Source organism: Sipha flava, unplaced genomic scaffold, assembly GCF_003268045.1.
Source record: "Sipha flava isolate LNK unplaced genomic scaffold, YSA_version1 103_pilon_pilon, whole genome shotgun sequence".
Lineage (NCBI taxonomy): Eukaryota > Metazoa > Arthropoda > Insecta > Hemiptera > Aphididae > Sipha > Sipha flava.
This window is the reverse complement of record NW_020271717.1, coordinates 873,867-890,101: the sequence shown is the minus strand read 5'-3', so window position 1 is coordinate 890,101 and position 16,235 is coordinate 873,867. Positions and strand designations below refer to the sequence as shown.

The 16,235-nt window shown below is 34.9% G+C and overlaps 1 protein-coding gene across 2 annotated transcripts in view; it reads right to left on the bottom strand.

Annotated features, from left to right (window-relative positions):
- Positions 1-15,482, bottom strand: part of LOC112681973 (neural cell adhesion molecule 1) — a 201,471-nt gene extending 185,989 nt beyond the window's left edge. For both annotated transcript variants that reach the window (XM_025552371.1, XM_025552380.1), the window contains exon 1: positions 14,718-15,482. In XM_025552371.1, coding sequence (XP_025408156.1) covers positions 14,718-14,883 — 166 coding nt within the window. In that variant the 5' untranslated portion in view covers positions 14,884-15,482. The remainder of the gene's footprint in view (positions 1-14,717) is intronic.
- Between the last annotated feature and the right edge of the window lie 753 nt (positions 15,483-16,235).

Sequence of the window (16,235 nt, the reverse complement as noted above, 5' to 3'; positions counted from 1 at the left end):
AATTAGGGAATTAGACTTATCACGTTTTGAAAAATAATTCGCCTGCATTATACGGCACTTTCCCGTTTACCCACCAGCAAAGAGAGAATATTATCGTTATGTGTAATACAGTAAAAATAAAATTTCTTTCCTTCGCACTTGGAAAAAATAATAAATTAAAACTCAAACAGACCGTAAATTTATGTTTTTTTTTTGTTTATCAAATTACTGTCCAAATTTTGTTTATAATAATTATTATTATTAAGAACTCATTTTCGCGAAAATATTTTTACTATTGCGTAATAATGGTTAGGTAAGTAAGCCCGTGTTTATTAAATAATAGGTTTATAATTGGATTAATCTGTAAATATTTTATTTGTTAATCGTTTACTTAATATTATCTTATAATTCTTGTAATTTACTTTCAAGTTCAATTATAACGTTGCTCTTTAGTTTTATCATAAATAAAATATATATATACATACTGTAAATTGATTCAATTAAAAATATGCACTTAAGAAATTTAAAAATTAAAACATTTATGATTATTAATTAAAACGCTAACTCTGTACATTACGTTACAATTACTAGAACATTTTAATGAATAACACGCATCGCCTTGAAAATGATTTTAACAATTTAATAGGACATTATTTAATGTATATCATTTATGAATACATTTATAGTAACTACTTGTTTAATATTATTTTATATGCGAATAAAATGCGTAAATGGAAGTAATTGTATACCTATAAAATATACGACTGTGCAGTTGGCTAGCTCTAGTTGGCTAGTTAGCTATGAACAGTATTAAATTTAAATTATACCTTTAAAAATTTAGGATAGGCAAAATATAATTTGATAAAAACTTTTTAAATCATTTTTTTTATCCTTTTTAAACATTTAAAAGCGATGTTGCGAAAAGGAAAATACATTTAAAAATAACTCAATTAATACAACGTATTCAGTCGTTCGCCAACGAAATCGTTATAAACGTGCGCAATTTTATGCTTACCATCTTTCACAGGGACAATGGAAACAATTTTAAAACGTGTATCTCCTGCTCCCCTTATCATAAAGTATATGCCAGTGAATTGCGGAACTTTTTATACACTCACCTTAAACTGATTATAATACGTAAGCAGTACACAATACAGTCGCGCTGTCGTCATTTGATCAACGTTGATTTATTGCAATTATTAATTTGACCTTGATTTGATAAAAGACAGAAAAAGTAGGAAAATAACCTTTGCTTAATCTAATATAACTATATCTTTGGTGAAGACTGAGTTCGCAATGAAATGTAAGCACACAAATAACGGGACCGTTCTATTACGACGATCAAAACAACATTAATGCGTCACACGCAGCGGCTTACCAAGGGAGGTTAAGGAATGTATCCTTCTTCTATCATGGTTCTTTTTTTTTTTAAACAGTTCATTGTTGCGTCTACGATTCATTCAAATCTTATAATTTTAAATATAATTATTATGAACACATTCAGAAAAATAAGTGATTTGTGAAGGAGGGGAGGTAGTAATCCTTAAAATATCTCTATTATGATTTTTAGATTAATACGCACAATATATTAAATATATTATTATTTATAATATCTCCCCACAATTGAAACTGACCGGTCACATCACTGATCACACGTATACACTTGCTCGCTTCAATGCACAACGATGTGCGCGCTGGGCATGTTAATCCAAGTGTACCGTCGTGATGTGTATCGCCCGAGGACGGTGTGTATGGCGCGACGACTGTTGTGCATCTCTCCGACCGAAAATCGCGCGTCCGTATAATAAGGATTTGTCTCCTGGCACGCAGTTATCTTATTCGGTACAATTATTCTTAGATCCGTTAGACCGTTAAACGCACATCGATGGTCATAGATATAAACATATGAAGTATACACATCATGAACCGTTTACATAGCTTCCTCGTTCAAGAGTTTTGATTTCGGATGGCGAGGAAAATAGGAAGCTAGAAAATAATTATCACCTAATGGATGGATTTCGACATCAGTCAGATAAAAAATTAATTTATTGGCTTAAATAAATCATATATTAACGGTGATTGTCGCGCGTGGATGTTGATCAACTGATTTGAAGTAAATTTTATTATCGGATGTAAACCGTTTACGATACGAATCACGCGCACGGGATACGATTAATTTTATTTTCTCTTCTTTTCGCGGAAAACGCTTTTCGAAATGCGCACAACTCACCTTTTGCATCTTAATATATAATTAGTCAATTATAAAATCATCCACACAAACAAATTTTCTTTTGCGACAAAACGAACGGACAATGTACATATTACTCCCATTTTCTCCATTCCATCCACTCTATCGATCACTATCTCTCTCTCGCTTCGTCTCTCGTACGAACACTGTACCGTAGACGTACCGTAACCGGTACCAACCGGTCCTTTAACCGGAGTCTTTAACGGTTACAACAGGTCGACTTGTGGTTTTTACTATAAAAAGGTGACAATTGAAGCGTGTCAAATGTCCTCCTTCAATTAATTATACGTACGTTATGTACGTTATTAGTTTGCATTTTATACAGGCGCAAATGCATATGAGTCACGAGTACAAATAGATGCGAGTGATTTCTCATCGTTCCGAACGTATTTCACGGGTAGTACGATTGTACATTGATATTTTATGTACTGTTTAGTGGATTGCCAGGTCGAGCAGCATCGAGCGTTAAAAAGGAACACGTCGGACTCGCAACACTTACAGAGCACGTACACAAAAATAGCTGCCATGTCTGCGCGTTACGATAATATTAAAAAAAAAAAAAAAAAAAAACCATAGTGTTTTACGAGTTGAAATGAAAATAGTCTCGTAACGTCGAGGGTTTCATGCCGTTTTCCGCTAACGGCAAAATAAAATCGGACGAGACGACAACAACGATAGTATTAATTATGATCCGAATTCGATAGGAACGCGGAGACAACTGGCGATGGATATAGAGAGCTCGTCCTCGTCGACAAATCCGTTTTAATCAAAGGCAACGAGAAACGTTTACCGCGGTCAACCTGCACCGTTCGGGGGCCACTCGGTGTCTAAGTGCTGCCGTCCAAGTCGCGCATATCGTGTGCACAATATTGCCGTCGCATTACGATTATCGTTATGATCATCGCGCGCGCGTTTACGATAATTGTCGCGACTAACAATACGAAGTATAGTCGTGTACACGTACGTGTCGCGGGTGATGAGTACACGCAATACGCGTTGGCGTACGCGCGTTCCTGTCAAGCGATGCGGTCGAACGGAATTTGCAAATTCCGTTGCGAAAATTTCGCCCTGGTCCGAGGGGGTTTGACGGTTCGGACGATCAAAATGTACGGCTAACAAACGACCGAGACTGGACGTTGTGGTTTTCGAACGATGTGTTCCAAAAGCCTGTCCCGCGGCGTTTCGACTGTGAAACGATCACGACGGCCATGTTTGTTTTTTCGTCGTCGTCGTGCCCTCGTGTAAGGGTTGCGCGCACCAACGTCACGTTGATGCTACGGTAAAACACGAAACGGACGGCGGTCATTCGCGTTTAATATTCGATTTGAAACTGTCCTACGTGTGAGAATAAACCGTTTCTATCGCACGTGGAGAATTTCGCACTTGTCGCTGCTGGAGGCGGATAAATCATTTTTCGACCAACCTCCACGTCGTTTCCGCGGTCGGCCAGATCGCTTAGTGTTCGCGATACGTTTTGACCTCTTTTTCTTTTTTTTCTCTCCGTTCGACTCGCAACACTGCACCAAACCTAACCCCGTGCGCCGCTGCGACGTAAATATTTAATCTAGCGCGAATGCGAAAACGAGTTTCCCGAAACGATTGCGTCTACATTAAACAAGTGTTCGCCGGAATCCCTCTTCAATAGTTAACCACGGCATTTTTTTCCTACCTGTCCTCCGCCCACGTATGGCGTATAAATTACACTCACGACACGGCACGCGGCAGGTGCGATTCGGACGCCGCCAACGGCGGTGTCTCGGAGAAAAGTAAATTTTCCATCGGAAAACCGCCGAATGTCTTAAATTTCAGGTTTTACGTTCGACTCATTGCAGCCAAATGATTTTTTCTGAACCCCATCGGTATCGCGACTCGTTCCTTGAGGCGCACGTAGGCACTACGTTCATGAACGGTCAAGAGTCGCCGATCACTGCTCGTTAAAACGTACGTTATATTCGCTCAGTCGAAAGGAGAGTGGAGTGGCAGGGGAGAGTGTATGGGGGGAGAGGAAAGAAAAAGTAAGTTATAAAATATATATACGTGTATACGATACGAACCGACAGTTCTCGATAAATAAAAGGTGATTCACTCGAAGGCACTTTATCCAAAAGTAAAAAAAAAAATTAATTAATTATCCTTATTATTATAAAAAATATACAAAAAAATAAAAAAAACTATTATTTACGTTTATTTTTTTAAATATTATATCTTTTGAATGATGGCGCCGCAAATGAAGGTTACGGCTAACATGATCTATTCTAATGTTCCAATTTCCAGTGATACGTCCAAGCATTTCGATTGGTATTTGACTAAAGATATGTATGATGTTGGCTTTCAATTCGTTTATCGCATCTATTAGCTTGGCTATGTAGACGTTGATTTTTACGTAGCTTCGGAGAAAAATGTTTTTCGGACTGCTCTTCATACCAAATACGGCAATTTTGTTTATTGACGTAGCCATTAAACCGAACGACATTTCGATCAAAAACAGTGGACCTTCTATAACATTTTCAAGTGGTTATAGACTAAAATGGTGTTGATTCTGAAGGTTAGGTTAGGTTGTACGAGTTAAAATTGTTATGCTTTCAAATAAAAATCCATACGTAAAATACTCCAAACTGTTGCATACGACAAGCCAAGCTGTTGAAAACGGCACCGAATCGATTCATCGTAGTCGTCGCGTTCCCTCTCAACTAACGTCGCTATATTTATTCTTCACTGCACGCTAGACGAAGGCTATTTGGTCATGTGTAATCCAATCATGAAAATTGCGTTTTGAATTTCACAATTGTACAGTGAATTGTGCATCCGGTAGTCCGATTACGCGAACCATAATTTTCTCTAAGCTTACGAAGAATAGTTCTCGTAGAACGCTGATTTTCGTTAAGTAGTTGAACAATTTGTAGACGCCATATCGGGCTAAGTCTTTCCGCGATGAAATGTCAAACAATACCAAACCAAAATACCACGACGCGTTTCGATACGATTCACGCTTTATCTATCATATAACGTCATTTCAAAGTATTACCTTCAAATGAATCGTTCCGTTATTAACTAACCCATAGATGCGTAAGCGATAGATATAAATTGTTTTTTCGTTTTCCCTGGCCAAGACCATCGTCTTTGATCCCGCGAGTTGGTGCCGCGAAGAACGTGAAAAATCCGTTCGAGTATGTCAACACACGAAAATAGTGCGAAAACGACGGACACATTCGTATAAAAACACCACAGTAATACTTGGCGTCTCGGTCATTAGAAGAATGTTTTCATTACTGCGTGTGCACCAAATAACACGTTCCGTATGTGTACTTAGCACCGAGCGCATACCCGTACAAAAGGATTTATTTATTTATTTTCGTCAACATTGCGCGCGGCGGCGCTCGATTGTTATGTTTTTGCAAAAGCAAATGGTGTGTACCATTCACAGGCATTTTTCCGGTCAAGAAAACAAAAAACAATCATTTTTCCAGATGCTATTTAACGCTCAGTCATTTGTCGGTATAGTGCGTGGCTCATCACGATACATTTTTTTTGTTTTTGTTTCATACGTTTGTCGCATTGGCTACAAGCTTATGGCGTTCGGTGAGAATCGGTCGTCTAATAAGTAAATACTTTTGTTCCGTTTCATTTGGACGTGAAAGAAAAATCACTAATTTCGTCGAGATATTCGTTAAATGTAACCAGGTGCCGGAAATGTTTTGGAATGTCGTAATACAAATATCCATTTATTCGGAATGCTTAAAATGAAGGTCAATTATTAAGGACGCAGTTGTTGGACAACTTGTATAGTCCCGTAACGTAAAACGTTCTGTCGATATATTTATGTTATTGTCATAGCATTATTATGATTATTTATTGTGTATAATTTATCTCGCTAATGGTTTAGACGAAGAAATTAGAGTCCCATTAAGTGTACCCTGGGGACGAAAACTTTCCAAAGGAATAAAACGAAACTACGGCAAAATAATTAAACGCAACACACTGAAATGTTATAACAAATAACTTGTTTCAAAAAATAACAAGTAAATGTACAATGTATATGTGCGCGCGAAAAAACGTTGTATGCTAAAATTTCGCAGTTACCACAAACATTTTTCACGTTACGGACTTTTGAAAATTATCACGTTCCGCGGGCCGCCATGAGTACAAGGTAATATCGTTATAGTATTCTTTTCCAAACTGTTCCCATAAAAACACTGAGATTGTTGGACAGTTGTCTAGGATGATGTTACTTTTAAATCGAAACGTTCCTGAGGTCTTCGCCCGATTAGGTTAGAAACGTCGAAACGTATTCGAATCACTGTGAAAAGGGTCTATCTCGTTATCGATTTTAATTTCATTATCAATTTGTACCGAACACACGTGAATACGTAGACGAACAGTGTACTGCGGGTAGGATACGAGACGCATCCGATGTATATAAACGTCTGAAAAAACCGAACACTGGAAGTATTGTACAATACATGTCGTTTTCAGTTTTCTTTTTTTATCACTCTCTGGATAATAAGAAAATGCTCGCTATACGCTAGTCCGATATTTGTGCAGTTCGCGATTCATATAAAATATTCAAACGCCGCTTGCGGGTCCACTCAAGTCTGTTCTAATAAAGTCATTAAAAATATAAATAAGACCGATTCGAGCCCGCCAAGCCATAAATTTCGTATCGCTCGTTGGCGCCCTGTAGCACATCATCATAAACTATACATTAACTGTGCATAAAAACGCGCGCATTTAAACGATGACTACTCAAAAGAAACGGTCGGCTGCAGTTATCCGACGCACGCCAACACTTTCCCTCTCACTTAATAATATTATTACAAACGCGCAAAACTCGGCTCGTAAAAAACGTCGCTCCGAACGCGAACCATCCGGAAAGGAGAATATACGTCGACAGAACCAATACGCACACGCCAATAGGCATGCGTTGTAATAAATTCCGCCAAAGGTCCAATGAAATAACGATTAATGGTAATCACTGGGGTAATGGTAATCGCTGGGGACGAACAAAAATTATATTGAAATTACGTACGTGAGTCACATTGCCATTCTCTTATTTATCTTAACTACATTAAACATGTAGTTGGTTTTTCAGAATAGTTAGTGTTAAAATAATAATTACGTGATGCAGTGCGCTTAGAAGATGAAAAACATGATTTCAGCAAGAGAATATGCCGAGAATAATTAATATAATAATACATAATTTCAGAGACATTCGTTTAACGGATTCGGGTTATTTGTACCGCGAAAGCGGGGTTTATATATTTTATCCTTTTTGGATTCATCGAAGGTACATTTCAATATGTAACGGTTCGTTCTTGATTGTATTTTTACAGATTCCGAACACAACAATACTTTATCATCGACAATTTAAAAATATAAAATTCATTTCTAGTACATCAAATGCAGGCCCGTATTTGAGGGGGGGGGGCACATGCCCAGGGGCATCAAGTCTCAGGGGTGGCAAAATATTTTAGCAAAATTAATTTTAAAAATGATGTACCTAATGAAAAAAAGAAGAAAATAGTATGTTTTATTATGTTATAATTTGTTTAATTTGTTAATTAAAAAAAGTATTAAACGATTTTCATTTATAAGTTATATTTTAATATTAAAGAATCTCGATTATGGACGAAATAATAAGTGTTTATTATTATTTATTTATTTATTTTTTTTTTGGGGGGGGGGGCAGGGGAGGCATAAATAATATGCTCGGGGGCGTCAAATTTTTAAATACGGGCCTGATCAAGAGTATTCATTGTTTTCATTTTGTTTTTCGAGTACTTCGAACATTTCGTATAGAACTTCATAAAACAACTCGAAATATATTTTCGATATGATAATTTAGGAGTTTTTCGAGTTTTCATTAAAAGTGAAATTCTATGTGTATAACACGTGAGTTTTATAAGAAAAAAATGTGAATAGTTAGATATTGTTGTGATTTTAATTCCAAACGATAAAATTATATGTACAATTATTGCAGAATTCAGATTTCGATCAGTCACGATTCCTGAAAATAACATCAAATACATAAAAAAATTAAAAATAGCCTGTTATAAAAATACCACGCGTTTGGATTATTTTCTAAAATGTAATTAATTATTTGTTTTGAGAAAAAATTCCAACCTATAATAAGGTATCACGTACTGACCGAGACACTGTGTACACAGGATCTTATATTTATTGTCGGTTTTTCGATATTTTTTTAATTTAGTATATTATTACCCCTATAGCACACTTATAACCACAGTCGGGTAATACGGTCAGTAGATGTACAATATAATAATCCGAACTACTCGGTGAGACCACCAACGATCAGTTATTTTACACAAAATAAAGTGTGTACATAATCGTTCTTTCATTCTATTTTCGTTTTCAATAGATAGAGACCGTGAAGCGACCTTTCATTGATATACATATCCATTTTTATATTTATTTTTATTTTTTTAAAAGTATTTCTATAGTATTAAACGAAAAATCTCATTAAATATATTTACAAGGCGTATCGGCAACCGTAGAATTTGTATCTGATAAAACCCTATGATACTGTGCGGTACACATAGGGGTCCAAACACTGATAATTTTAAAAAATAAAAAAACCAACGAGACAAAAAAAAATTCCAATATTATATTAATCAATACACACGCGGCACAAAAGTTTAACTAAAGCCGGTTTTGCCGCCGATACTAAAGTAAAAAGTAATTATTTTATCGTATATGAACAGTAACTGATATTTAATAATAATATCACAGGCCGCGTCCTTATATTTTTCGAAAAAGTTTTGTCGTGGAAATTGTATAAATTTTTGCCGAACACTGTGGCATTTCTAGCAATAATAATATTCAAACCGTTTTCATAGACATATTTTATCGTTTGATTCGTATTATGTTCAACAGGAATTGAAAATCATGTACCATTTTATACTTAATATGTTTATACGTTCCGATAGACTCGCAATCACGCTTGCGACACATTATCGACCGTGTTACATACAATTACATTTTTCCCTCCAATGGTTTACATTATAATATTTAAAAAAAAAAACATTTAAGTTATTCTTTTTCTTGTTTGTCCATCAAGATAATTCTTTTTATGATTATTATAGGTGGTATAGAGATTGAAATATACATTCAGATTATTTAATGGAACTGTGTTTTTATAATTTATTTATATCGTTCAAAAGACTATTGTATAATAATTTTTTTCTTATCAGTCTTGTTTACAATTCGATTTTTTTTCCATCTCGCAGCTCATTAAAATATGGCTACGGCAAAAGTAGTGTTCCGATAATAAGAAAACATTTCATAAGAATAATTATACCGTAGCGTCGTCACCATTATTAAATTTATATTTTAGTTGTATTAACAGTTTCGGAATGCAAAGAAAAACAACTAAAAAAAAAAAAAAAAAACAAAGTAAAAAAATATATTTATGAGTATAATTCAATATATAAATATATATTTAAATTCATTTTTTCAATTAATTTATAATTCATAATTTAATTTATTTAATTTATTATTTTATCTATCGCGTATTTATGTAAAAATGATTTTTTTCTTTTCTTCAGAATATCACAATTAATAAAATATTCTTATACCCATGTAGTGCATAATTTATGTTTTTGTATTGTTTTATAATACTTTTAGTCTGTGTAATTTGTATTAATATTATAATACTATATTAATTTATAATTTATCGCGTTACGCGTACGATAAAATATTGTCTACGACCCCCCCTCCCTTTCAAACATTTAACGGTTTGTCTAGACGCTTCATCAATTCTTATAAACGCTATTTGGTTTATGAAATTTAGTACATTTTCACCCCGCGACAAAATGTTTCCCTTACCTGTAGTTATATCATGTGACATAATATTAAATTACCCGACGTATGTACGAGTATTATTATCATATTATGTACAGTGACACTGCATAGTGTTTAAACCCCCGACAGAATACTATATTATGGTTAACCGTTTCGGTTAAAAATGTATAATTCAATTTGTTTGACGCGTCGTCCCGTATACCCGTTGAATTAGTCAGTGTTTCATTACTTCTATCTCACAAATGAAAATCGTTTTTAGATTCTGGTGGAGAATGAAAAATTAATAGACCGTTTACAAAACAAACAATATTACCGGTGATAAAAGTCCTACGATAAATTTAATAAAAAATATGAATATTATAGAATTTACATCTCATTTATATTTTTTTGTTTCACCGTATTTTAACCGTTGAACGTATTACCGATGAATCTAAAACGGATTAAGACATAACCGTATACAACTCTACGCACTATACTTTCTGTTGGAATGCGAATAATTTTTTAGCTACTAAATTATCAATGGAATACCCTACAGGATGCCACTTTTCTGAAATTGAAGCCAGATACTAGCAATGAAGTACGACCGCGTTCGGCTTCCCGATGGTCTTTTTACCGGCACCCGACGGTAACAAAAATAACAACTACAATAATAATAATATATATATTTATAGAAATAACTAATTTTTCCCCACATTAGAATATGATAACATTATGAGTTATTATAGTTACAGTTTCTCACATTTTTGAAAACCTTACAAGCGTTGTCAAAAGAGAAAATTAAAACTTTTTTTTTTTACATTTTTAAACCGTCGCGACGTCGACGTAGGTAACTACATGTAGTTTTAACTTTTTAATAATCTCTCGATTAACTATCAACGTATATGATCTACGCGCATTAACATCATAATTTTCATATTTGGGCGCTCGCAGAAAACTTGAACCACCAGCGATATGCCAAATTTTTCCTGAAAATTCTATCACAGCGAAGATTCATTACTTTTTTCGCTTTTTTGTACTGTTGCAAAGGATCACCATATATTATTTTACATAATATTACACATGTGCAACAGTGACGCCGGAACGATTTCTGGATCATGAGCACCTATAGACAGAAAATTATTTCCATAGAATGACCAAAAAAAAATTTCATTCTCTCCACCCGGAATCAGAACCTTTTAAAATATTCTGTTAAATCATTTTTAATACGATATAATGTATATATATGTTTATGTTTGATACATAAATAATTATATAATAATTCGGTTCGTAAAGTATTCTGAATTTCTAAGGCCATTGTTAAAACCATTTCCATATGAAGTAGCTGTGCTTAAATAACCAATTTTCATTGATCGTTATCATTATTGTGTGACCCAAGTGACGCTATATTATAACTAATGTTCATATTCAGAGTAGGTAAAAAAATACGTTTTCTATGAACTCATGATATGGAAAATATCATTATTGTTAAATGATAGAAAGTCGAAGATGTCATAGCGTACTCATCGACAACTATTTATTTACTGTTTGTCTATGAAATACAATCGGCATATTATTTAAAGTCGGATACGTTTTCTTGTGGATATATAGACCACGAACGCAGGGAAAGTTGCACCCATAGCGCGCCCCTCATGTTCCCAGGTCTCTACGTGGACCCAAAGAAAAATCGAATAATTACGTCTTAATCTTCCATGCATCTGCCCCCACCACCTTGCGCGTTCTGAAGCAAACCATAATCGTGCAAAGCTCGCTGACAGCCAATAAGTTGCATACAATCCGACCAACCCCATTTCTTGAGAAAATTGATGGAACGCGCTTGCACGAGAACTGGGATTCGTAAATGCGCCCAAGTTCGAAAATATCTTTAATCCTTTCGGAAATATAACACTGTCCGCTTGAACGTAAAACGCACAAACTTAATGATATGTTGGTAACTAATTTAGTTCTATTTTTTTTTTTTAATTACAAAAAACCATTAAAATATCGTCCACACAGTTTTATTATATTTTTACTTACTGAAATGTCATCATTATAAATATTAACGCTTTAATGTCATGCTTACCATCTGTAATGATAAAAATTAAAATAATATCTATTTTTTTTTTTTTTTTTGATACGACATGATTTTCACGCGGATGATTATTTAAAATCCGTTTCGCTTTATACACAGACATTTAAAAACTAGATTATTTTGATGAAAAATGAAGGACATCATATTTTCAGAACAAATAGACAATACATCAATTAAAGTTAGTAGTGCATTTATTTGTAGTAATTATTTAAAATGATTATGTTTTCTTTCTATTTGATAAAAATAATAATAGAATATGGAATGATTACAAACACAAAATGAATTATGTTTATTCAAAGTTGTGTTCAAACGCTGGAATATAAATAAAACGTAAATGTTATGAAATATGTAATTTTGAACTCGGCAGACTATTAATTTATTACAATAATTTGTGAATTTACAATAATGACTTAAATAAGATGTTATCGCAACCATCTCATTTAATTGTGCGACGTAAGTTCGGTTAAATGTGATTTAATGTATAAGACATGTAGAGTTCACCGATAAACAAACAAAATAATCTTTATATATGGTATTTACACAATATTTTTAAATAAATTGTTCGCAGATAACATTGCGGAAGTTATCATTGTTATGGTGCAATAAAATACATCCCAACCTACAGATATCTTGTAATAAATATATTTTTTTATTTTATTAGTAAAAAAGGATTTTAAGTTTCCTTGAAATCCCAAGTATAGGCCATTAATGATGTCGTTACTTCAACGGCTGTACGTAAAAAGTTTATAAATAATGTAATGGTATTGCTTAAATGTGTGTTTGAACCATTAACTTTCGTGATCATTTTTCTGAAAACGACTATTCTCAAACTGTGTATGTTTGAAACTTTTTTTTACATTCGATACTATTACATCGGAGAAAATTATTTTCTCAAATTATCTAAACTAAAAAATAATCCCATGCTTTAAGGATTGGTAAATGTTAGTTTTTGTTTAAAAGAGCCAGAATTAAAAGAATCACTACGCCTATGTTTTGTACGTATATATTATCTAGTTCTATCATTATTATTTGTAAAATAAAAGCGTACCTGGACATCATTTTTAAAAAAAATTATTTTTTTTGTTTGTTCAATCTGAAATTCTGTAAAATAATTTTAAATAACTTTAAGATTATTTTGTTTGCATAGAATTAATTGTTAGGTGAACTAAACAAATCGCTGTAGCACTTAAAAAACACATATTTATTACACATACCTGTATAGCAAAGAAATTAATAAGAAAAATATATTTTTCAGTTTTGAATGTGTCGTAGGAACTTAGGACAACTATATTTTATTAATTTAATTTAGTTTAAAGTTTTCTATTATTTTATTCTAAATCTCAAAACCTACTATATAAATCTAATCAGTGAAGAAACTTATGGAACGGATAAGGGTTCGTCCTTAATTGTATTTCATTCGAATTTTAATTTGAACTACTTTGATTTACTGAAAACGATTCTTTGCGGAGAAAACGAAACCAAGACTCATAAATAAATAATTAGATAAATTCAATATAACTATGTAAAAAAAAAAAAACATTTATCTAGGCAATGTAAATATTTTTAATTTATAAATGTCTATGCCACATTGAACAAAAAAACATTAACAAGTAATATTCAATTTTAAACGATGAACAAATAATAAAATATTTCGAATTATTACCAAAATGACAAAATTCAATAAAATATTTCTTCATTTTTTTACTAATCACCATTTGGAAACGAACTTTTTGATATTGAATCAAAATAAAAGGCCGATGAGTTGGTGTTAATATTAAACATGTTAAACAACATGATATTTTATAAGAATATTAAGTACGACCGTGGCATTTTCTAGTTATATTTCTATGATTGAAAAAAAAAAAAGAGTCCATAAAAGTCAATGTATTTAAAAAGAATATATTTCGAATAGAATTAAGCGAAATCAGTAAATTTGTAATGCATTTAACCAATATTCTATCGCAAATTGAACGAAATTTAATATTTTTGTTAAATTGTTCTGTCATATCATATTAATTATAAAATTAATTGAAAATTAATCAAATCAAATTATCGAAATCAAACATAATCATCGTTTATCGAGTGTTGATCATTAAATCAGTTATTTGGTTTATTTCGAGGGATTATAAAATGCCTTTTGAATTTTACTCGTCATGAGACGCTCACTTAAATCTGAGTTTGTTTTCCACCGGTATAACGATATATATTTTTAAATAATAATATTGAAAAACAACTCAAAATTGAGTTAGGTCAATATTCTCCTAGAAACACATAAAATATTTGTTCGGCTCACCAAACATATTTTAATAAAAAATATATAGGTATACACCGAAAGAACATTAAAAACACTATATAGTTATACGTAATATTTAATAATTAATTTATTGTGTCAACTATGACAAAAACATAGCCGAACCACAATTAATTAATTTACTTTCGGTCCATGTTTTTCATAACAAAAAACAAACGGTTGAGCGTGTTGTACGAAAATAATCGTTCTTAATTCTAACAATAATATCCTAATAATGTATACATGTGCACGCGTCGAACGCCAAAATCGTATCGGATAGCTACGGCTAGGAGAGCGAACGGAAGTCGTTTTACCTGGTGTGACGAACAGCAGCACGAACAGCAGGATCGAGGTCCACAGCTTCCGGGATTTCCATACGGTCTGCAGCTCATTGACGGCTGGCTGATCCATTTCGGCGGCGACGGCTCGTCGGACGGGTTTGTATCTTCTGGACCGTAGTTTGCGGTACGGTTTAACCATACATAAACTATACACGGGAGCGGCGAGTGTTTTTCAACGTTCTATTTACGTGGTGCCGGGTGTCGGGGATCCGCAGGAGGTGCGAGAGCGTTGCTGCAGCGCGATTTGCAGCGGCGAGGAGACGGATATTGTAATATCACGGTCGGGCGTGAACGTTACTGCGTCGGCGATAACAATGCGTGCGAGGGCCGGGAGCGGCGGACATCCGCGGAACGGGTTGTCCGCGGCGGGTAAGGGCCGGAAAAGGCACGGACGGGGCGCGAAATGAAGTTTTTCGTTCTAACAGCGTCGATCGAGTGCGCAGCGTTTGGTCATCGCAATGTCAACGCGTATTGTTCCGCGGACGGCGGAGGGAACCGGGAAGAAACGGACGGGAGAAAATGTGCCGAGAAAGATCGCGACGGGGAAACGAAGGGGGAAAAAAAAAAATTTGAAAACGAACCGGACTGGCACGTGCACGGTCGTGTTGTCAGCGGTCGGGCGAAAACGACGTGGTGGTGTGCGTTACGCGGCGATACTGAGGACAACGTGTGCGCGAGCTCTGTGTCGGTGAACGGGGGGCGGCCTATCGCTGAGACGATCCAACGAGTATAGAGAGTCGAGAACCAGAAAGACGCGGACGACCGTCGCCGCCGCCTCGTAACCGATGGCTCTCTCTGACGGCAGCGGATGGCGCCGCCGCCGCCGCCGCCGCCGCCGCCGCCGCCGCGTATCCGTTGCTCGGAATAATTCGCGCGCGCGTCCGGTGCGGCCACAACGGCTTTTTCGGACGCGATCGAATCGATTCGCGACGATCGCCTTTAGATCGACGCCCGGCGAACGGGTTCGGGAAATAAAATGAATCGAAACAAAAACGGTTCGAAAAACTGATCGTTTTCCACGATCGTGAAGCGTTACGCGAACGCTAGGCCGTCCCAGGGGTCGTGCGATTCTCTACGCGCCGTCGCGGTGGACATGTTTTGATTTCGATGAAAACCAGTGCGCGACGGTATCCGGAGAAAAATACATAAAAATGCCGAACGACTCGGAAACTCGCGCTAGAAATACGTTTTTTTTTTTTTCGAGGCGATTCGTACGAAATATCCGTGCTACCAAACTCGTGTTACGAGTGTAAGCATTATTTTAGACACGGGAATATAACACTCCCTACAAACGAATGTTAGTCAAACGTGCATAAAACAGAAAAACTTGACTGGGGTGGAAATTTCATTTGCTCCTGTCACAAATTGCTTTATCCGTATTCTACCGAACGAGCCACAAACTCGTTCTCAACAAAACATTTTTATATTTTTTTTTTTTTTTACAATCCTATGCGAGATTCGTTTCCAATTATTTTCCCAGACAATGCATTC